The sequence below is a fragment of the Melampsora larici-populina genome, assembly GCF_000204055.1.
Source record: "Melampsora larici-populina 98AG31 unplaced genomic scaffold MELLAscaffold_39, whole genome shotgun sequence".
Taxonomy (NCBI): Eukaryota; Fungi; Basidiomycota; class Pucciniomycetes; order Pucciniales; family Melampsoraceae; genus Melampsora; species Melampsora laricis-populina.
In genome coordinates, this window is record NW_006768803.1 from 489,012 (window position 1) to 512,822 (window position 23,811).

At 37.5% G+C, this 23,811-nt stretch overlaps 3 protein-coding genes across 3 annotated transcripts; 2 read left to right on the top strand and 1 right to left on the bottom strand.

Annotated features, from left to right (window-relative positions):
- Window positions 1-7,273: 7,273 nt before the first annotated feature.
- Window positions 7,274-8,601, bottom strand: MELLADRAFT_90682 (uncharacterized protein; the record flags this gene model as incomplete). The annotated part of the gene is made up of 3 exons (XM_007413897.1): window positions 7,274-7,672; window positions 7,744-7,808; window positions 7,911-8,601. The coding sequence occupies 3 exons, from the start codon at window positions 8,599-8,601 to the stop codon at window positions 7,274-7,276; spliced, it is 1,155 nt and encodes a 384-aa protein (XP_007413959.1).
- Window positions 8,602-11,467: 2,866 nt separating this feature from the next.
- On the top strand, window positions 11,468-13,587 carry MELLADRAFT_38417 (uncharacterized protein; the record flags this gene model as incomplete). Its single annotated transcript, XM_007413830.1, has 7 exons — window positions 11,468-11,598; window positions 11,700-11,818; window positions 11,918-12,652; window positions 12,745-12,883; window positions 12,961-13,087; window positions 13,149-13,284; window positions 13,385-13,587. Coding segments are annotated over 7 exons (1,590 nt in total), but the record flags the coding sequence as incomplete, so codon positions are not given.
- Window positions 13,588-21,354: 7,767 nt separating this feature from the next.
- On the top strand, window positions 21,355-22,682 carry MELLADRAFT_90684 (uncharacterized protein; the record flags this gene model as incomplete). Its single annotated transcript, XM_007413831.1, has 3 exons — window positions 21,355-22,045; window positions 22,148-22,212; window positions 22,284-22,682. The coding sequence occupies 3 exons, from the start codon at window positions 21,355-21,357 to the stop codon at window positions 22,680-22,682; spliced, it is 1,155 nt and encodes a 384-aa protein (XP_007413893.1).
- Between the last annotated feature and the right edge of the window lie 1,129 nt (window positions 22,683-23,811).

Consider the following 23,811-nt stretch of genomic DNA (forward strand, 5'->3'; position numbering starts at 1 on the left):
GGTTTGAGAGAGATTGGGGGTGTGGACCAAGATAGAGCCAAGGTATCCTTATTCGTCCCAAACATAGGACTTACTTAAAGAAGCATTCTGGGTTCATGGCTGTTGATGGTAAGTATTTTGCAACTTACAGCACTTGGCTGGGAATTTTCTTGCTGTGTAAATTCGTGTTGTAAGCCATGAGTTCAACAGAGTTTCTGCTACAGATTGTTCTAGTTTTCGGCAAGCTCGAGATAATATGTGCAGGTAAAATATGTGTGCGAGTTTGGAGATATACATCTTTTTGAGCTATCTCAAATGTTCAAGTCACATCTTGTTATAAGCCGTCTTATTTTCAATTATGGATCTGGATTCAGAGGCCACATTATGTATTGAAATCCAAGATCATGACACAAGTTTCAAATGCAATAGAAAAGTTGAAAAAATATCAGATGAAACCCACATGGATATTCATAGAAAAACCCAGTGATATTGTGACCTTGGTACAATCATACATGTCTCGATGCACAGCCATCATTTGGCTGATTGATCTTCAAACAATGCACAAATCACAGAAACTCTATAAGGGAATATTGGTGTATGATTGATCATGTCAGAATTGGGTGCTTCATTCAATATCTTTCTCAGCCTATTTATTTTGAACCATTGATTACGCCCCAAAATCAGTCTTTGAGATCCTAAACTAGTGATCAAAGATACAATAGCTTTCAGTAGTGAGCACTTCTTACAGCAGTCCTTGATTTATTTTCTTACTTTCTAACTCTTTCTAACTCTCTGAATGAGTGGCCTCCTGAAGACTACAATCTTGTGTGGTTTGAGTTTACACAGAAGTTTGACAAACCTTTCATACCATATCCATGTTAATCAGGACCTGGTGAATTAACACTTTCTGAAAATTGCAACCACATTTCATTCAAGTTAGTAAGCTGATAGTCTCCTGAGGCTACATTCACTTGTTCTATTGTGATAATTTATGTCTGTTGAATGCTTCAGCTGACTTCTGAATACTAGGATTTACTTACCTCTTTGACAGCTGACTCAAAATGAGATTTGGAAACATTTTCCTTGGTATAAACCTCCTGATTGATCATCAAGCTTCTGAAGCCTTGGTCACTCCACCTATTATTTCTGATCATGTAATGCAAAAACCAAATGATATAGCTAGTCAAACAGCTTTTGAATCAAGTGGTGTGATCTTCCCAATTGCCAATGGACAATTAAATCAGAAGTTTGAATTTTCAAAACAGATGAGTAAAGAAGCACAAAAGCATCATGGAAGTGATCTTACCAACAAAGGAATGTCTCAATTTAACTATAGAAGGTTAGGGCAAGATTATGATCCAAACTTCCAGGATCAAGACCCTTGGTGGGACTTTTTATATAAAGAACCAGAAATGAATCACAATGTCATGGATCAACATGAATCTAAGGACCGTCTTGTTTCCTTGGGAATGATATATGCTGCTTGTGGGATTCTAGGTGCAGGTATAGTGACAGCTGTTAAGGGTGCTTGGGATTTTATTGAAAGCACAAGACCAAGGTAGGAGATTTTTGTTTTGGGTATTCTGTACAGAAATGTCTACTGATATTTGATGGGGTAGATATGAACGCATAATACATCAATTGAATATATGAAAGCAAAGTCATTCTAGTTTAAACAAAGTTGGGAGAGAGGTAAATTGGGGTTGGCTAAGAAAGGTTTGGAAATCATGAAGAAAATGAAGTGCATCTCAGTTTCGGTTATTGCCTTACAAAGAACTATATATTACATGGCCAAGAGGCACAGCAATGGTTTACAAGTTAAAAAACTAATTGTGTTCCCTTTTCTCTTGGTTTGGTTTTTGTTCATTGTTTTATCTTTATCAAAAATACATTTATTTTCAATTTTTGATTCATTGAATACCAGTATCAACAGAATTTCATCATACTGGTATCTTTTCCATCATTAACTTCAGAATTTTTGTTTTTCCCAGTGTCTCCCAGCTACACTATCTGTTACTATGGCATTAATTGTGATTGTACTGATAGTGACTGTAATAAGGTCTCAGGTTTTCCCTTTTTGTCTCTCCACTGCAATTGTTGAGTCAGATCCTCCAGGGATATATCATGTTTTAGCACACAGAAAACTACAGTCTTAGTAAATAACACCTTGTGCCAAACCTATTACCTAGAAGGGAAACATAAGCCACCAGGATATGATTATCATTACCCAAGATCTTGTTATGAGTCTAAATTAATACTGAATATATATACTCAAACTACATTCCACTTTGGACTTAGGCTGGTTGTGCAGACTTATGTTTTCCTCTTCCTTTAAATTGGGATTATACCAATCAAAGTACTTCTTTTTCTTGATTCTCTCAGATAGTCATAAAAATGATCTACACAAATCTTGTAAAAGAGGACACAGAAAGCTAAATGTGTTCCAAGAGAGATAACTCTTCCCTCAAAAGAGTGTCACCATTTGGTGTTGATTGATACATGCAGCAGTATATGATGTTTTCTGATTTTGAAAATTGAACACCTTCTTTAACTTCATCTATACCGTGCTTGCCCTATAATGTCACACAGGAAACAAAGAGATATTTCCCCATGGGAAGACTGAGTTCATTTAATGCAGTTTCTGAGCCAAAACACAGAGATAATGAATAAGGCCAAAATGATCATTGGGGCTCATAAGCCGTGTTGATTACAATGTGGTTTTAAGTATGCACAAGCACTTGTGGAAAAGATACAACACCACCTCTGGTCCCAAACACATACCTGCAGGGACTACACACCTCTATAATAGTCACCACAGGTATGTGTTTGGGGCCAGTGGACTAACCCAGTGTCATTGTAAACCTCCTATGCAGTGTAGTAGGAGCCTGTAAAGCTCCTGCAGACGTCACCAATGAAAATGGTCAAGTTTTGGCTTTGTGGAAATTAAATGCTCAGGGTTTGCCCAGTCTTGGACTTTTCCTCAGAATTTTTGGCCATCTGTTCCATAGTTCAGTTTTGTCTCATATGTCATAATGTGTGAATTTCAAGATTTCATTTCTGTAACTGTGATCTGTATTAAGTCACCCTGCTTTATCCTTGCCTTGCTGGTGAGGATAGAGCTATGGGGGTAAGCTGTGGACCACATTTGAATGTGGTCTAATACAAATTGTTAGATAAGGAGAAACAGCAAGGAATCAGTACAACATGTGCAGTATAAAACTCCCATATATCTGTCACATGTGACTCAAGTGGTTCAGAAAAATCTCCCTGTGCAATGAGATAATAATATCCTATCATACATGTCTGAACAATGCATCATACAAAAAGCGGCAAAACTCTCTCCATTTCATTTTTTTTTTGGTATATTCAAGTCAAGCTCTTATTTGTGAATAAATTTTTGATCCACAATACAAAATTTCAGTACTTGTTGTTCCCCAGCCTCAAAGTTCAGTTTTTTAGGTTCAAAACTAGTGATCATAAGAACAGGATTTGTTTTGGTGAGTACCTCTTGCATATTTCAAAGTTATACTTCCTTTTCCATCTCTCTGCTCATCAATAAGAAAGATTTCACCTATGTGAAGCTTTTAAGAGATTGATTTATCTGAGTAGTAATCCCCTGCTATGCCCTTGATCTTAAACAGAGATATATTTCAACCTCTATATACCATATCCATATTGATGGGGACCAAGTGATTCAATTTATTACTGACCTCAAAAGATAATCTCAAGAAACTCAGTAAGACTACATTTCACTGTATGCTCTATGTCCAATATTATGCAAAAGTCTCCAGGACTGAACTAACTTTTGAATGATTTCATATATTTTGGTAGCTACCTAAGGATGAAGTTTGGACAATTTTTTCTTGGTATAAACCTTTTGATGGATCATCAAGCTTCTGGAGGTTTGATAAACGAACACAATATTGCTAATAATGCAGTACCCAATGGATTAGCTAGTAAATCATCTTTGGAATCAATTGGTGTGATCTTACCTATTTCCAATGAACAATCAAAAGAAAAGGCTGAATTTATCCCAAAACCAATGAGTGTACAAGCACTGAAGGATTATGGAATTTATCCTACTAGGAATGAATTGTCTCAATCTCACTATAGAAGACTAGGTCAAGATGCTGATAAGCAAGTTAATACCCCACAGCCTGTGTGGGGGAATCTTGATGAACACCCAATACTTACTCCCAGACAGAAAGAGGATGATGAGGCCATTTCCAAGGGCTTGAATTATATTACTTATGGCATCTTAGCCGCAGCTATATTCAAAGGCTATAGAGCCGCACGGGACTGGTTTGAGGCTTTGATGGAAGGGTATGAGGGTGCTGTTTTAAATTATGTGAACGAAACACCTTGCTGACATTTGGTGGGATAGAATTGGCCAGATCTTGGATGAAAACTAGAAGGGGAATAGAAGACATTCAAAGGACAGATGATTCAAGAGAATCCAACCTTCAAGTTCTGTCCTGGAAGTGATAACAGTGGGTCTTGATTAATACAAGTAGCAGGGTAGAATTATTTTGTTGGTTTATAGTGATAATACACTCTACAAAACTAAATTTGGCCTTGCTTGGCCAATTGTACGCCATGAGTTTCTAGGCTAGCTTGCTGTGGCCAGCTCAAGGGAAAAATCCAAAACTGGGTATAGAACCAAATCATCTGCCCAAAGATCAAACACCCAATTCTCTATACCAGCAAGGTGAAGATTTGAATATGATCAGACATCCTTTTTAGTATGACTCCTTAGAGTATGGCTTGTCAACAAAATTGGCAGGAGGGATATGGCCTTGATGTTGGTTGAGGTGTATGATGTTCCTGAAATTTGAGCCCAGCATGCTTTCACCTAAGAGGGGAGAAAGGTATAGAAGGAGGTGGTTTAAAAGCCATGATACAACATTTATGGCAGATGCTTCATTGAACATAGGTAAATGTCCAAGCATTTGGGGAGTGAGAATGTGGAGAATGTAACAAAATTTGCACATTTTGAAGCTGAAATCACTTGGCTGCGGAGTCTATTGCTATGAGTGTTTAATATGTATTTTGAATCATTCAACAGGATTCTGTAGTTCAAATGTTGTTGAGTTTGAGGAAATCAAGAGATAAATGTACAGGAAGGGTGTGTTTGCTCCAGGGCATCTGAAAAAACGTAGAGGTTCCTTAACATCCATGGCTCACATCAGGACCCTGGAAAGCACAAGCTGAAGAGCCCATCCTAAGACCATCAAACATTCCCTTTTCAATACCCTATGGAGTTTTAAAGACCAGAAATTTGGACTTGAAAAATTTCAGTGTTGTCAGTAGGTTTTTGCACAAGAAATTTTAAAAAATTCATCATGGCCATCCATTCCCATCTGGACAGTATGTATGCAAGTACAGAGCCCCAGTTTCCTAATCCTCACATTGCATTGTACCATACCTGCTTTCACCTGAAATATCACATAGCAAATGATGATGATTTTGACTAAAAAGGAGGTTTCCATCCTTTGAAATTGGTATGTTTAGAAAAAAGTTCTTCAAGAAGAATGAAAACATACCAGTCATGGTGGTACTAGTAGGTACAAATTCATTAAAATTACTCTTGACCCTAAAAAACTCAAAGCAATACTTTTCAAACCTGGATCCATCTCAATTAGAACACGGTCTTCACCTGGAGCTTTTTGAGGTCCTCTTGCATCTCTATATCTCAATTAATATTTGATCATTTATTGTTTAAAACCCAATGGTCATGGAATCAGAGGTGATGATGAGACATGTTCAGTTTTTCACTAGTGACAGATCTAAATCATGATTAAGCTTGAATATATGAGTTTTGTATATCTAATGTGCAGCTCTAGATATGTGGGTGACATCTGACCCTAAAAAAGATAAAGTAATCAGAAGATCCTGTCACTTGGCCAATTTCTATGATGAGAATTTATTATCAAATGCAATTTACCCCTAAACCACACAAGTCAAATGAGTCATCAAGGGAAACACCATACAATTCAAACAAGTCATAAATCATCCTAAGTGTTTCTTGGCCTCAGATTAATTACAATGTAACACTTTGTTTAAGTAGTCGCAGACTTTGTCATCCAAAGATGTGTTTTCATATCATCATGATTTACAAAATTCTGCAAAAACTCGTTCTATACAGGCTTGATGATATGTCACCTCATTTTTGTTCAGATAGAAAGTCTTTGGTGGAACATGAAGGTTTCTTTCAATCTAGATGATAAGTTTATTGCAGAGAACATGTCACTCACGTTGTGTGGGTTTCCCCCATTGTAACATATTGTAGATATTGCTGTTTGTTACTTTGTTGAATGAAACGTTTGTCCTCATACGCTAAGAGATCATATCAGACAGTTTCTTTTATGATTAAGTGAGAAAGATTTTTCAATATCTTGGGAGCGCAATTCTTTTTGATCTTTGCTATAGAGATTTGTTTGCAACGGGATATGAGAGCCCAGAAGTCGAGCCCATCCCTCGAATCAACGCTGCATGGAGTAGGCTGACCGAAAAAAGGCCTGAGTGAGTGGATAGACCTGCTTTTATTGAAGAAACGCCTATCGGAGCTTTTATGACGACTTCTCCATTTTGAGCTCATTGATTTAAGGTCTTCATTCAGCGAGAAATGAAAATCTTGAGTCATGATGATCCCCAAGAGTTGAGGTTTTTGCCAGTGTTTTACTTAGTCCCTATGGACTTCGATCGAGTAATCAAGATGCAGGGAAGCAGGCAGGAAGCAGGGTTTCTTTAAGTTTTTTGGGCCTTGAGTTGAAAATGCTGTGACTCTGAGACAGGCGGTGACAAAGAAAATATGTTGTGGGATCGAGTCGCATCTTGTGCGGTATTCTCACGTACTCACACAGCTCCTGAGTCCTTGATTGCTGAAATGTTACAAAGGTTGGGGTTAGGGGTGCCTCTCGGATACAATCGAATTCGAAAGACACGATAATCATCCAATTTCAACTTAGGGGTTAGGGGTTTAGGGGTTTGGGTTAAGTTTCAAAAAATTCCGGAGCTCAGCAAAAAACATCTCTATGTTCTTTACTATGTTCTTGACTATTCGCACATCTACACACATATCTCGCGCAACATATGTCGTTTCTACAGTCTATCACAGCATCATATCGCGATCATGGAGAAAGATCTCATAACATAAGATCACGGGGTGTTAGAAGACTTGAAAAGGGACTGATTAGATTTCATTGCCTTCAATTGCCTGCGAAGATGTTGAAAGCCTGAGTTCCCTTCGACTTCGACTGCTAATTCTAGATCGTCTCGTATCCAATAGTACTTGTTAATCATCTAAGGGAGACTTGGTGAATGATGTTGATATTAAATGTTCAACTGGATATTGAGGATCATCTATTATGTTCTCAGGTTGAATCAGATTATCAACTAAATCATCGAATTCACCCCTAGTATCTTGATCAACAATTCCTTCAATCCAATTGGTTACTACTATTTGTTCATTCTCTGAAAAGCCATGTGCTAATCCAGTGATGGTTTTGAATTTGGCTCGACCAAAAGCTTCTTGAGAGATCCTTCGTAAGAAGTTGAATCCCAACTTGGCAGCGTTGTAAGTTAATACTTCGTCTGTGGTTCCATGAATCCAGTAGAAAGCAGTCGATCGATAAAACCCAGGAACTGGTGAAAGAAGCAGTGGTAATCTAAAGGGTAGAGGTAGATAGCCCGACTTTGAAAAGAGAAATAGTCAGAACCTATATAAAATTCGAAATTTGCGTTCAACAAGAGAAAAAGACATACCAGCATCAACGTTGCAGCGGGGGGCTCTGGCAGTGTCAAGCTAGTAAGGAGGGTCATCACGGCACCTATTCGATTTTTGATTTTTGAAAAGGATTCATATCAGTATTCATTGACGTACAAATTGAAAGCGGAAATCGGAGTGGGACGAAATCATAATGTCTACATACCTTGACTGAAGCCTGCGATGATAGTCTTGTTCATTTGCATCTTTGATTCTCTGACTTGCTCAGCAATAATGGTAGAGATCTGAATACAGCTTCGTCTCAATCCATCCTCATCTTCAAGATAGTTCAAGTCTCTCCAGTCATTGATGTTGAACCATCCAGGTCGCGCTCCTCCATTTGGTTGATCTGAATAGACAGTGATTGGAATGATGGGAGCTTTAGGGAGTATGAACCTAAGACCCGTCAAGTTTCCAATGCTTTGAGAGTCGAGGGGTCGTCGAAGAGTAGATAAGAATGTTTCTCGCCATTGGTGTCCGTGAGATGAATCGGGAGAACCAAGACCGTGAATGAATACAACCGTCCAACCACTTCCTTTCCCGTCATTGGCATCGAGAGGTTCGAGGACATCGAATTCAATGGGAGGGATATCGGCCTCTAGGTTCGACCAACTTGCTCGGTAGATGTATGGAACAAGATGCTCTGGTAGAGGAGCTGGGCTTTGAATGCTTCCAGGAGATGGGGTTGACAAAGTTGGCGAAGAAGTTTTATGATGCAAAAGTCGAGGTCCAAAGTTTAGACCCAACACAAAAGAAGCGAAGATGACTAGAGTCGATATGATGACTGGGTAGTGCCTAACGATCCATCTTATAAGTCTTCGACCGACGGCTTTCAAGTTAATCGAGGACAAATTCATATTCCTTCCAAAGATGTCTAAGTCGTTGAGATCTACTGCTAAGCTTTGTCTTCGCGTTTGAGAATGATCAGGACTATTGATGGTTTTGTTAAGAGTGTTTATGAAGTGATTGAAATGTGGAAAGGTGTTCTGTTGAGAATAGATAAGACGAATCAGATGTTGAGCTTGATTTTGGTTTGAGTCGGATGTCTTGTAGTACGGAAAGTGGGTTATGTTGACGAGAGAAAAGAAAATCTCCAACTTACGAAGGGCTTGGACTTTGATTTCTTGTATTGAGCAATTTGGACGTGAGGTGGAAGTGGGAGTGTTCGCGACGTGATCTTTGGGAGTGTTGTCGACGTGATCTCTCAGTATAACTTACGATTGTTAGGACTGTATACGTGTATGTTCGCGGTTGAGAATTCGTGCGCGCGTGCTGATCAAGGAATTTCTTGTTTACAAAAGCGCGACGCGACTTCCCAAGGTCGACTTCACTCAAACCATCAACTTGGTCATTAAACATCACACATCAGGACCACACATCCAACATCAACACTTCAATCAATCTTAGTTTTCTAAAAAATCATTCAAGATGTTTAAAAGAGCGAGATCAGAATCACCTGAGGCTGAAACATTAGAAACACTTGAAATCGAAAGATCAGAATCACCTGAAGTAGTACAAAGTAGTCTGTTATGGGAGGAATTGATCGATCTTGATAATACTCTTTTAGCTATTGAGGAAGAAGAATCAATCTCTATGATACAGAAACGAACTCATATATACGAACTAGTTGAAAGTATTAAATCAGTCATTTATCGAAATCCAGAAGACCATCAATTGATTTCAATGAAACATCAAATGGATGCGATTGATTATGCTTCCAAATTACTCCGAAACACTATCAAATTTAGAAATAGTATCACTTTAAATCCTCGACCAAGTGATAGTGCTTTAGAAATCTTAAAGAAATCACAACGAAATAGACAACAGAATGGTGAATCAATAATTGAAACAGCAATGGATTACTTAGAGGAGAACGTTCTTAGATTTTCAAATAGAGTTCATAATTCACTTGATCTTTGTGTGATTTGTCATGAAGACTTCAAATCTGGTCAATCGGTTTCTAGATTCCCTTGTTATGAGAATCACGAGTTTCATACCAGTTGTGTCAAGGTATGTCAAAAGTTTCTTTGATTCATTTCTTCTTTTTTCTGTCTTTGGGTTATTAAAACTGACTCAAACTGTTTCTCTTCTTGTTTTGATCTTGTTTTGCTTATTTTAGATTTTGTTGAGAACTTCATTTCGTTGCCCGATTTGTAGTAGCTCTATCGACGAAATTGCAGCAACACGCGCAATGATTACTGAATAGGTAGAACGTAAAGAAAAAATTATATCATTTACCTACTATTACATCATATAGAGCTTTGCTAGCTGGTCTCATAAAGTTCAATTGATATTAAATTCCTTATAGAACTTGTTCTGATTTGTTTTGCAAGGAGTAGTTCGGGATTTGAATTTATCATCAAGCCTGATTTTTTGGATTTGACGAGGCTCATAATTGCTCAAAGCGTCTTGTTATAGAACTGACTCTAAAATCTCAAATTTAAACAACATGAAGGATTGGAAGGTTGATAGGTCTTATTTTAATCTTCAGATGATAATCTCACTTATTCAATTCATATATTGAGAACTTATCATCAAATGTAATTCAAGTCAAATAACATACAAGTCAAATTGAAAAACCCTTAATCGAGAAATTTTCTTTCCAGCTCAAGTTTTATTTTTTTATGTTTATCATCATCAATCACACAAAATCGTAAAAAAATATCTCTATCTAGAATTGATCAAATTTAATTCCATTTATGTTCAGGTAGATAGAGGTTTTTGTTCGAGTTGAATAATCGTGTTTTATTATAGAGAAGATTTTAAAAATAAATCCGTCCTAAGAACAATTAATATCGTCAAATTACTCTGAGCTTCTTTTAAGAGACCTGATTCTCTCGTTTAGAAGACTTTATATCCATGTACATAGATCAAAATGTCATGATCAGATCACGATTCAAGTCTTAAATCACACAGATCAAACCAATCATTCTTCCTCATTTTCTTTCGTGTTTGCAAGATTAAATCACAACTGTTTGGTTAAGATACTTTGGGTTTCTTTCAGCTCAAGATTATATTCATTAGAAAAGTACAAACAAAGCCTTCGAATCCATGTCTGTAGAATCATTTCAAACCTCTTTGTTCACTTAAATTTCTTTATATTTAGAGCTACATAAATGCTTCTTGCGCGTTTGTTACGCAGAAAATCAGATTCATGATGTTGAGCCTTTGAAGAAGTTGTATACAGATACATCTAGCTGTGTTCCTTTGTTGAATGTGAAACTTGTCCCCGTGCGCTAGCTGAAAACCTAGTTGATGAACATTGAGTTTCTGAACACTTGAAGCTACAATTCATTCGCGTAAAGGCCCTTTTTCAAAGTTTGCCACTGCTAGTACTACTGATGAAGCTCAAGAAGTTGATGAGTGGGTTTGAAATGGAGAGAGAGAGAGAGAGTTGAGTGAGTGACATATGCTGAACATGTGATGAGTGTTACAGTTGAGCTCAAAAGTTGATTATGTAAATTTGGTCAGGCTCAGCGGTCGTCTGAACGGTCAACTTCTTTAAATCACCCTCAGACTTTTTATCATCCATCACCATTCTCAATCAAACACCATCAGAATACAATCCAATCCAAACTGAAACCAAGCCAAGAACTCTTTCAGCCATCATGATGAGCTTACCTCCCAATGGGTAAGCTCCTATCATAGTTTTTTCCAGAAAACTATCGAGATACTGACCTTTGATTGATACTTGACCTTTCAATCACTTTCAGTCTTCTTCCCAAGACTTATGGTGTCACGGGTCCAATCTCTATAAATGGTCCTACTCGTGCTGAAGAACTTTCTACAACTGCACTTATGGATGAACTTAAAGAACGTCGTACATTTGAATCTCCAGAAGAAGCAAGGGCACGGTAAAGTTTTATTCTATTCTTTTCCATCTTGAACTAGATTAACACTTTCATCTCGATCACTGAATCTCGATCATTTTTTACATTGGTGCCTTTCTTTTTAGTGAACTTGTCTTAGGTAGACTTAACTTGCTTGTCAAAGAATTCGTGATTAAGGTTTCACTCGCTCTTGGAATGTCAGATCACGTAGCACGCGAAACTGGTGGCAAGATCTTTACTTTTGGTCAGTTCAAAAACCGTATAGAATCAGTCAATCAGAAATTGACTCAAGATCTTTTGCTAACCTATCTCTTTTGTCCTTTGTCAATTTTCGGTCATAAAGGTTCATATCGGTTAGGTGTTCATGGACCAGGATCAGATATTGATACACTTTGTGTAGTACCACGTCAAGTCACACGAGAGCATTTCTTTGAAATCTTACCACAGATGTTAAAAGAACGACCAGAAGTCACCGAACTTTCAACCGTACCCGAAGCCTTTGTACCGATCATCTCATTAAAATTCTCAGGCATCGAAGTCGATCTATTATTCGCAAGATTAGCCTTACCAAGTGTACCTGATGATCTTGAATTGAAAGATGATGCATTATTGAAAAATTTAGACGATCGATGTGTTCGTAGTTTAGGAGGATCAAGAGTAACAGATGAAATCTTACGACTCGTACCTGATGTAGAAGTCTTTCGACACTCTTTGAGAGCCATCAAACTATGGGCTAAGAATCGAGCAGTCTACAGTAATGTGATGGGATTCTGTGGTGGAGTAGCTTGGGCAATGTGTACAGCAAGAGTTTGTCAATTGTATCCTAATAAACCGGCAGCTACGATCGTCAATCGATTCTTTGCGGTCCTCTCTCAATGGAATTGGCCTTCTCCTGTTTTACTCAAAGCAATCGGATCTGGTCCGATTGGTGATCAAAGAAGGGTTTGGAATCCTAAGATCTATCCCCAAGATCGTGGTCATCGAATGCCTATTATCACCCCTGCTTACCCTTGTATGTGTAGTACTCATAATGTTACCAAAAGTACTGCTCAAGTTATGATGACTGAATTCAAACGAGGTGAGTTTATCATACCAGAGAATGGCTTTTACCTTTTTGACTTGAATTGTTTGATGAATGACTTTTTTATGGGGATTTTGCTATCGCCATAGGTTTGGCTGTGACGGACGCAATTGCCACTGGATCCGCTCAATGGTCCGCCTTGTTTGAAAAACACGATTTCTTTACGCGCTATCGGAATTATATTCAAATCACAGCTTCATCACCAGAAGCAGATGCACATTTAAAATGGTTAATCTAAATCTCTCATTCTCTTCCCGAATAGATCTTCATAGTTTTGTTATTGACTAAATTATTGAACTTTCTAGGGCTGGTACCGTTGAATCAAGATTAAGACTTTTGGTATTGAAAGTTGAAGAAATTGAAACCGTTGATATGGCTCATCCGTTTATTAAAGGTTTTAGTAATACTACCTATGCTTTGAATCGTCAAGAGGTACAATAACTTTCTTTTTTTGTGTGTTTAATACCCAATTGACTGTGAATTGTGTCCTCAGGTAAGCTTAGTCCAAGGTGGAGATATGCCAAATGAGATCGCATCACGCATACCGGAAGATTATGAGAATAGAGCAGATGTCGAAGTGGTCCATACCTGTTCTTTCTTTGTTGGTCTCTTAGTACATCCTAAACCAGGTCAATCCCGATCCCCTTTTTTCATTTTTGATGCTGAAGACTGATTCAAGAGAAGTTTTCAAATCATTGAAAAATCAAATTCGATCATTGGATTTTTTAGTTGGACATGTTGGACCACGTAAACTAGATATCACATATCCAGTAGGAGAATTCACAAGAATGGTAAAACAATGGGAAGGGTACTCTGAAGACAAGATGTCAATCTCAGTTCGACATATCAAAAAGTCTGTTTATCCATCTTTTTTTCTTTTTGACTGGATCTGGACTTTTAGGAAGTATGAAAGGAATGATGACGACTTTTGAGTCTTGTATCACTTAACCTGTTTCTCTTTCTTCTCCTTTTATTCCATTACGATGTTTATCTACTTACTCACCCGTACCTACTCGTCATCAATCAGTTGTTACCTACCGGATTTCGTCTTCGAAGGTGCACCTAGACCGCCTCCTACAGTATCAAGTTCAAAAGGACTCAAACGCAAACAGACTAGTAAAGTTTGTCATTCTGAATCTGATCATTTTCGTTTTTTTGCTTGCTTGCTTCTTGTTCCCTGGGTCATTTGTCACTCTTTTTCGAGAGAGGCATTTCCCTTGACCCGGGGGACATTCGTGCAGCATGGTTTTGATTTTTAAAAACCCCCAAATGGATCTTGATTTTTCTCTTTGCTGTTTTTCCCTTTTGACCCTCTCGATGAACGTGATTTTTCCGGTTTTTCTTCTCCCGATTTTTTTCCTCCTTTTGCATTGTTTGTTTGATTTTTTTTAGGTCAAAAGCAATAGTATAGCAGTCCCTGCATCAACGACCACAGTCACACCCAAAGATAATGGAACATCAACGAATCTTACGGCTACTAATGTCGTCATAACACCTATTTCAACTACTACACCTAATCTAACTGTAGATCAAAACATCAACACTTCAACTACACCGATTGGACTTCATCGAAAACAACAAACTGAAGAAATCGTCTCGACTACATCACTAGATGGAACCAAGAAAAGAAGAGGTACCACACATGATGGAACGACTACGATCACTCCTTCTACTACGGTTACTCCACCTCTTAGTGAAATGAAATTAATTTCAAATCCTACTTCTCCTACTAATACTACCGCTACTACTAATCATTTACTTCAATCTAGAACTTACTAATCAAATTCTTTTTTCTCTTTTCACTATGAGGTCCTGGCTTACATCCTTTTACAGGCTCATGGGTTTGATTCTTTTTTTTCTTTGGATGGTTTGGTTTCTTTGGGTAGGAGTGAAGAGAAGTAGAAGATATGGAAAAGTTAGGTTGATGAATCGAAAGAAAAAGATATATATATATATAAGGAGTTGGGTTGATAAGTAGAGAAAGAAAAAGTGGAAAAAATGGAAAATGTTTGGATGGGTTGGGATGGCATAGGTTGGGAGTATATAGTTTATGATCTTCATTATACATATCTATCTGCCTATATATATATATAGATTTGATTCTTGTGGATGCTTTGAATGTGTGTGTGTGTTTATTCATGTCTATTTACGTTTTGTTTGTTTGTGATGTGATGAGATGAGATGAGAAGAGAAGGGAATAGTATCCAAAAAAACTTTATAGATCAAGAATCGAAAGGATCTTCAAGTATATATATATATATATATGTTTTTAACTTTTTATCATGTTTTATTTTGGTTTGTTTTTTGAAAATAAAATGTTAAGTTCTTTAAATATACAATTATGTTTGGGTTTATATTCAATGTGTGTGTTTTTTGTTCTTTTTTGAAAGTTTGAAAAGAAATATTATACATTGAATTTGTTGATTGAAAGGGACCTTTTTTTCAAACTTTTATCTTTTCTCATGATTCTTTTAGTTACATGAATTTGATCAAGGTGGTTGTGTTTAAAATAATTTGATTTGATGGGATTTGGATTGAGGGCATTTTGATGTAAAATCACAAACAAGCTCTGTAAATGATCAAACAAAAATAGATTACTTGACTTGATTTGATGTTTTTTCAGGTTCTTCATTACTATATCTTTTTTAGGGTCAGATGTCAGCCACATATCTAGAACTGCACATTAGGTATACAAAACTCATATATTCAAGCTTAATCATGATTTAGATCTGTCACTAGTGAAAAACTGAACATGTCTCATCATCACCTCTGATTCCGTGACCATTGGGTTTTGTACAATAAATGATCAAATATTAAATGAGATATAGAGATGCAAGAGGACCCCAAACAGCTCCAGGTGAAGACCGTGTTCTGTTTGAGATAGATCCAGGTTTGAAAAGTATTGCTTTGGGTTTTTTAGGGTCAAGAGTAATTCTCATGAATTTGTACCTACCACCATGACAGGTATGTTTTCATTCTTCTTGAAGAACTTTTTTCTAAACATACCAACATCAAAGGATGGAAACCTCCTTTTTAGTCAAAATCATCATCATTTGCTATGTGATAATTCAGGTGAAAGCAGGTATGGGACAATGCAATGTGAGGATTAGGAAACTGGGGCTCTGTACTTGCATACATACTGTCTAGATGGGAATGGATGGCCATGATGAATTTTTTCAAGTTTCTTGTGCAAAAAACTACTGAAAACACTGGAATTGTTCAAGTCCAAATATTTGGTCTTTAACACTCCATAGGGTATTGAAAAGGGAATGTTTGATGGTCTTAGGATGGGCTCTTCAGCTTGTGCTTTCCAGGGTCCTGATGTGAGCCATGGATATTAAGGAACGTTTTTCAGATGCCCTGGCAGGCTGGAGCAAACACACTCTTCCTGTACATTTGTCTCTTGATTTCCTCAAACTCAACAACCTTTGGACTACAGAATCCTGTTGAATGATTCAAAATACATATTAAACACTTATAGCAATAGACTCCCCAGCCAAGTGATTTCAGCTTCAAAATGTGCAAATTTTGTTACATTCTCCACATTCACACTCCCCAAATGCTTGGACATTTACCTATGTTCAATGAGGCATCTGTCATAAATGTTGTATCATTGCTTTCAAACCACCTCCTTCTATACCTTTCTCCCCTCTTAGGTGAAAGCATGCTGGCTCAAATTTCAGGAACATCATACACCTCAACCAACATCAAAGCCATATGATTCATGCCAATTTTGTTGACAAGCCATACTCTAGGGAGTCATACTAAAAAGGATGTCTCATCATATTCAAATCTTCACCTTGCTGGTATAGAGAATTGGGTGGTTGATCTTTGGGCAGAAGATTTGGTTCTATACCCAGTTTTGGATTTTTGCCTTGAGCTGGCCACAGCAACCTAGCCTAGAAACTCATGGGGTACAATTGGCCAAGCAAGGCCAATTTTAGTTTTGTAGAGTGTATTTATCACTATAAAACCAACAAAATAATTCTACCCTGCTACTTGTATTAATCAAGACCCACTGTTATCACTTCCAGGACAGAACTTGAAGGTTGGATTCTCTTGAATCATCTGTCCTTTGAATGTCTTCTATTCCCCTTCTAGTTTTCATCCAAGATCTGGCCAATTCTATCCCACCAAATGTCAGCAAGGTGTTTCGTTCACATAATTTAAAACAGCACCCTCATACCCTTCCATCAAAGCCTCAAACCAGTCCCGTGCAGCTCTATAGCCTTTGAATATAGCTGCGGCTAAGATGCCATAAGTAATATAATTCAAGCCCTTGGAAACAACCTCATCATCCTCTTTCTGTCTGGGAGTAAGTATTGGGTGTTCATCAAGATTCCCCCACACAGGCTCTGGAGTATTAACTTGCTTCTCAGCATCTTGACCTAGTCTTCTATAGTGAGATTGAGACAATTCATTCCTAGTAGGATAAATTCCATAATCCTTCAGTGCTTGTACACTCATTGGTTTTGGGATAAATTCAAACTTTTCTTTTGATTGTTCATTGGAAATGGGGGAGATCACACCAATTGATTCCAAAGATGATTTACTAGCTAATCCATTGGGTACTGCATTAGTAGCAATATTGTGTTCGTTTATCAAACCTCCAGAAGCTTGATGATCCATCAAGAGGTTTATACCAAGAAAAATTTGTCCAAACTTCATCCTTAGGTAGCTACCAAAATATATGGAATCATTCAAAAGTTAGTTCAGTCCTGGAGACTTTTGCATAATATTGGACATAGAGCATACAGTGAAAGTAGTCTTACTGAGTTTCTTGAGATTATCTTTTGAGGTCAGTAATAAATTGAATCACTTGGTCCCGATCAATATGTATATAGTATATAGAGGTTGAAATATATCTCTGTTTAAGATCAAGGGCATATCAGGGGATTACTACTCAAATAAGTCAATCTCTCAAAAGCTTCACATAGGTGAAATCTTTCTTATTGATGAGCAGAGAGATGGAAAAGGAAGTATAAGTTTGACATATGCAAGAGGTACCCACCAAAACAAATCCTGTTCTTATGATCACTAGTTTTGAACCTAAAAAACTGAACTTTGAGGCTGGGGAACAAAAAGTACTGAATTTTTTTATTGTGAATCAAAAATTTATTCACAAATAAGAGCTCAACTTCAATATACCAAAAGAAATGAAATGGAGAGAGTTTTGCCGCTTTTTGTATGATGCATTGTTCAGACATGTATGATAGGATATTATGATCTCATTGCACAGGGAGCTTCTTTTTGAACCACTTGAGTCACATGTCACAGACAGATGGGAGTTTTATACTGCACATGTTGTACTGATTCCTTGATGTTTCTCCTTATCTAACGATTTGTATTAGACCACATTCAAATGTGGTCCACAGCTTCCCCCCATAGCTCTATCCTCACCAGCAAGGCAAGGATAAAGCAGGGTGATTTAATACAGATCACAGTTACAGCAATGAAATCTTGTAATCAACTTGTTATGACATTTGAGACAAAACTGAAATATGGAACAGATGGCCAAAAATTCTGAGAAAAAGTCCAAGACTTGGCAAACCCTGAGCATTTAATTTCCACAAAGCCAAGGCTTGACCATTTTCATCAGTGACCTCTGCAGGAGCTTTCTAGGGTCCTACTAAACTGCATAGGAATTTTACAATGACACTGGGTTAGGCCACTGGCCCCAAACACATACCTGTGGTGACTATTATAGAGGTGTGTAGTCACTGCAGGTATGTGTTTGGGCACAGAGGTGGTGTTGTATCTTTTCCGCAAGTGCTTGTGCATACTTAAAACCACATTGTATTTAACACGGTTTATGCGCCACAATGATCATTTTGGACTTATTTCTCCATGATCTCTGTGTTTGAGCTCAGAAACTGCATTAAATGAAATCAGTCTTCCCATGGGGAAATATCTCTTTGTTTCCCAAGTGACATCATAGAGCAAGCACGGTATAGATGAAGTTAAAGAAGCTGTTCAATTTTCAAAATCAGAAAACATCATATACTGCTGCATGTATCAATCAACACCAAATGGTGACACTCTTTTGAGGGAAGAGTAATCTCTCTTGGAACACATTTAGCTTTCTGTGCCCTCTTTTACAAGATTTGTGTAGCTCTTTTTTATGACTATCTCAGAGAATCAAGAAAAAGAAGTACATTGATTGGTATAATCCCAATTTAAAGGAAGAGGAAAACATAAGTCTGCACAACCAGAGTAAGTCCAAAGTGGAATGTAGTATGAGTATATATATTCAGTATTAACTCAGACTCATAACAAGATCTTGGGTAATGATACTCATATCCTGGCGGCTTATGTTTCCCTTCTAGGGAATAGGTTTGGCACAAGGGTTATTTACTAAGACTGGAGTTTTCTGCGTGTTAAAACAAAAGATATCCCTGGAGGATCTGATTCAACAATTGCAGTGGAGAGACAAAAAGGGAAGACCTGAGACCTCATTACAGTCACTATCAGTACAATCACAATCTGAAAGAAACCCAAAGTATCTTAACCAAACAGTTGTGATTTAATCTTGCAAACACGAAAGAAAATGAGAAAGAATAATTGGTTTGATCTGTGTGATGTTAGACTTGAATCGTGATCTGATCATGAGATTTTGATCTATGTACATGGATATAAACTCTTCTAAATCAGAAAATCAGGTCTCTCAAAAGAAGCTTAGAGTAATTTAATAGTATCAATTGTTCTTAGGAAGGATTCATCTTGAAATCTTCTCTATAATAAAACACGACTATTCAACTCGAACAAAAACCTCTATCCACCTTCAACTATTATCTACCTGAACAGAAACAAAATTAAATTGGACCAATTCTAGATAGAAATATTTTTTTACGATTTTGTGTGATTGGTGATGATAAAAAAAAACTTGAGCTGGAAAGAATTTTTTGACCAAATTGGTGAAGTGTAATTCATGAAAGCCTAAGAAAATTTCTCGATTAAGGGTTTTTCAATTTGACTTGTATGTTATTTGACTTGAATTACATTTGATGATAAGTTCTCAATATATGAATTGAATAAGTGAGATTATCATCTGAAGATTAAAATAAGACCTATCAACCTTCCAATCCTTCATGTTGTTTTAATTTGAGACTTTAGAGTCAGTTCTATAACAAGACGCTTTGAGCAATTATGAGCCTCGTCAAATCCAAAAAATCAGGCTTGATGATAAATCCAAATCCCAAACTACTCCTTGCAAAACAAATCGGAATAAGTTCTATAAGGAATGTAATATGAATGGAACTTTCTGAGACCAGCTAGCGAAGCTCTATCTGATGTAATAGTAGGTAAATGATATAATTTTTTCTTTACGTTCTACCTATTCAGTAATCATTGCGCGTGTTGCTGCAATTTCGTCGATAGAGCTACTACAAATCGGGCAACGAAATGAAGTTCTCAACAAAATCTAAAATAAGCAAAACAAGATCAAAACAAGAAGAGAAACAGTTTGAGTCAGTTTTAATAACCCAAAGACAGAAAAAAGAAGAAATGAATCAAAGAAACTTTTGACATACCTTGACACAACTGGTATGAAACTCGTGATTCTCATAACAAGGGAATCTAGAAACCGATTGACCAGATTTGAAGTCTTCATGACAAATCACACAAAGATCAAGTGAATTATGAACTCTATTTGAAAATCTAAGAACGTTCTCCTCTAAGTAATCCATTGCTGTTTCAATTATTGATTCACCATTCTGTTGTCTATTTCGTTGTGATTTCTTTAAGATTTCTAAAGCACTATCACTTGGTCGAGGATTTAAAGTGATACTATTTCTAAATTTGATAGTGTTTCGGAGTAATTTGGAAGCATAATCAATCGCATCCATTTGATGTTTCATTGAAATCAATTGATGGTCTTCTGGATTTTGATAAATGACTAATTTAATACTTTCAACTAGTTCGTATATATGAGTTCGTTTCTTTATCATAGAGATTGATTCTTCTTCCTCAATAGCTAAAAGAGTATTATCAAGATCGATCAATTCCTCCCATAACAGACTACTTTGTACTACTTCAGGTGATTCTGATCTTTCGATTTCAAGTGTTTCTAATGTTTCAGCCTCAGGTGATTCTGATCTCGCTCTTTTAAACATCTTGAATGATTTTTTAGAAAACTAAGATTGATTGAAGTGTTGATGTTGGATGTGTGGTCCTGATGTGTGATGTTTAATGACCAAGTTGGTGGTTTGAGTGAAGTCAACCTTGGGAAGTCAAGTCGCGCTTTTGTAAACAAGAAATTCCTTGATCAGCACGCGCTCACGAATTTCCAACCGCGTCGTCTGATCAACCGCGAACATACACGTATACAGTCCTAACAGTCGTAAGTTATACTGAGAGATCACGTCGACAACACTCCCAAAGATCACGTCGCGAACACTCCCACTTCCACCTCACGTCCAAATTGCTCAATACAAGAAATCAAAGTCCAAGCCCTTCGTAAGTTGGAGATTTTCTTTTCTCTCGTCAACATAACCCACTTTCCGTACTACAAGACATCCGACTCAAACCAAAATCAAGCTCAACATCTGATTCGTCTTATCTATTCTCAACAGAACACCTTTCCACATTTCAATCACTTCATAAACACTCTTAACAAAACCATCAATAGTCCTGATCATTCTCAAACGCGAAGACAAAGCTTAGCAGTAGATCTCAACGACTTAGACATCTTTGGAAGGAATATGAATTTGTCCTCGATTAACTTGAAAGCCGTCGGTCGAAGACTTATAAGATGGATCGTTAGGCACTACCCAGTCATCATATCGACTCTAGTCATCTTCGCTTCTTTTGTGTTGGGTCTAAACTTTGGACCTCGACTTTTACATCATAAAACTTCCTCGCCAACTTTGTCAACCCCATCTCCTGGAAGCATTCAAAGCCCAGCTCCTCTACCGGAGCATCTTGTTCCATACATCTACCGAGCAAGTTGGTCGAACCTAGAGGCCAATATCCCTCCCATTGAATTCGATGTCCTCGAACCTCTCGATGCCAATGACGGGAAAGGAAGTGGTTGGACGGTTGTATTCATTCACGGTCTTGGTTCTCCCGATTCATCTCACGGACACCAATGGCGAGAAACATTCTTATCTACTCTTCGACGACCCCTCGACTCTCAAAGCATTGGAAACTTGACGGGTCTTAGGTTCATACTCCCTAAAGCTCCCATCATTCCAATCACTGTCTATTCAGATCAACCAAATGGAGGAGCGCGACCTGGATGGTTCAACATCAATGACTGGAGGGACTTGAACTATCTTGAAGATGAGGATGGATTGAGACGAAGCTGTATTCAGATCTCTACCATTATTGCTGAGCAAGTCAGAGAATCAAAGATGCAAATGAACAAGACTATCATCGCAGGCTTCAGTCAAGGTAGGTAGACATTATGATTTCATCCCACTCTGATTTCCGCTTTCAATTTATACGTCAATGAATACTGATATGAATCCTTTTCAAAAATCAAAAATCGAATAGGTGCCGTGATGACCCTCCTTACTAGCTTGACACTGCCAGAGCCCCCCGCTGCAACGTTGATGCTGGTATGTCCTTTTCTCTTGTTGAACGCAAATTTCGAATTTTATATAGGTTCTGACTATTTCTCTTTTCAAAGTCGGGCTATCTACCTCTACCCTTTAGATTACCACTGCTTCTTTCACCAGTTCCTGGGTTTTATCGATCGACTGCTTTCTACTGGATTCATGGAACCACAGACGAAGTATTAACTTACAACGCTGCCAAGTTGGGATTCAACTTCTTACGAAGGATCTCTCAAGAAGCTTTTGGTCGAGCCAAATTCAAAACCATCACTGGATTAGCACATGGCTTTTCAGAGAATGAACAAATAGTAGTAACCAATTGGATTGAAGGAATTGTTGATCAAGATACTAGGGGTGAATTCGATGATTTAGTTGATAATCTGATTCAACCTGAGAACATAATAGATGATCCTCAATATCCAGTTGAACATTTAATATCAACATCATTCACCAAGTCTCCCTTAGATGATTAACAAGTACTATTGGATACGAGACGATCTAGAATTAGCAGTCGAAGTCGAAGGGAACTCAGGCTTTCAACATCTTCGCAGGCAATTGAAGGCAATGAAATCTAATCAGTCCCTTTTCAAGTCTTCTAACACCCCGTGATCTTATGTTATGAGATCTTTCTCCATGATCGCGATATGATGCTGTGATAGACTGTAGAAACGACATATGTTGCGCGAGATATGTGTGTAGATGTGCGAATAGTCAAGAACATAGTAAAGAACATAGAGATGTTTTTTGCTGAGCTCCGGAATTTTTTGAAACTTAACCCAAACCCCTAAACCCCTAACCCCTAAGTTGAAATTGGATGATTATCGTGTCTTTCGAATTCGATTGTATCCGAGAGGCACCCCTAACCCCAACCTTTGTAACATTTCAGCAATCAAGGACTCAAGAGCTGTGTGAGTACGTGAGAATACCGCACGAGATGCGACTCGATCCCACAACATATTTTCTTTGTCACCGCCTGTCTCAGAGTCACAGCATTTTCAACTCAAGGCCCAAAAAACTTAAAGAAACCCTGCTTCCTGCCTGCTTCCTTGCATCTTGATTACCCAATCAAAGTCCATAGGGACTAAGTAAAACACTGGCAAAAACCTCAACTCTTGGAGATCATCATGACTCAAGATTTTCATTTCTCAGTGAATGAAGACCTTAAATCAATGAGCTCAACCAGATAATTCAACCTTGTCTAACCTTGTACTGCTTCATTATGTTTTTCAATTTGTGATGTCCTCACTGGAGTGAGTTCAATAATAGGAAGCTTTGAGTGAATGTGAGTCTTATAAAATCCAAATAATCGGGCTTTATGATAAATTCAAATATCAAACTACTGCTTGCAAAACAAATCGTCACAAATTGTATAGGTGATGTCATATAAAACAATTGAACTTCATGAGACCAGCTAGCAAAGCTCTTTTTGATTTAATAGTAGGCAAATGATATAATTTTTTCTTTACATTTTACCTATACAGCTATCATTGCGCGTGTTGCTGCAATTTCGTCGATAGAGCTACTACAAATCGGGCAACTGAATGAAGTTCTCAATAAAATCTAAAATGAGCAAAAAAAAGATCACAACAAGAAGAGAACATT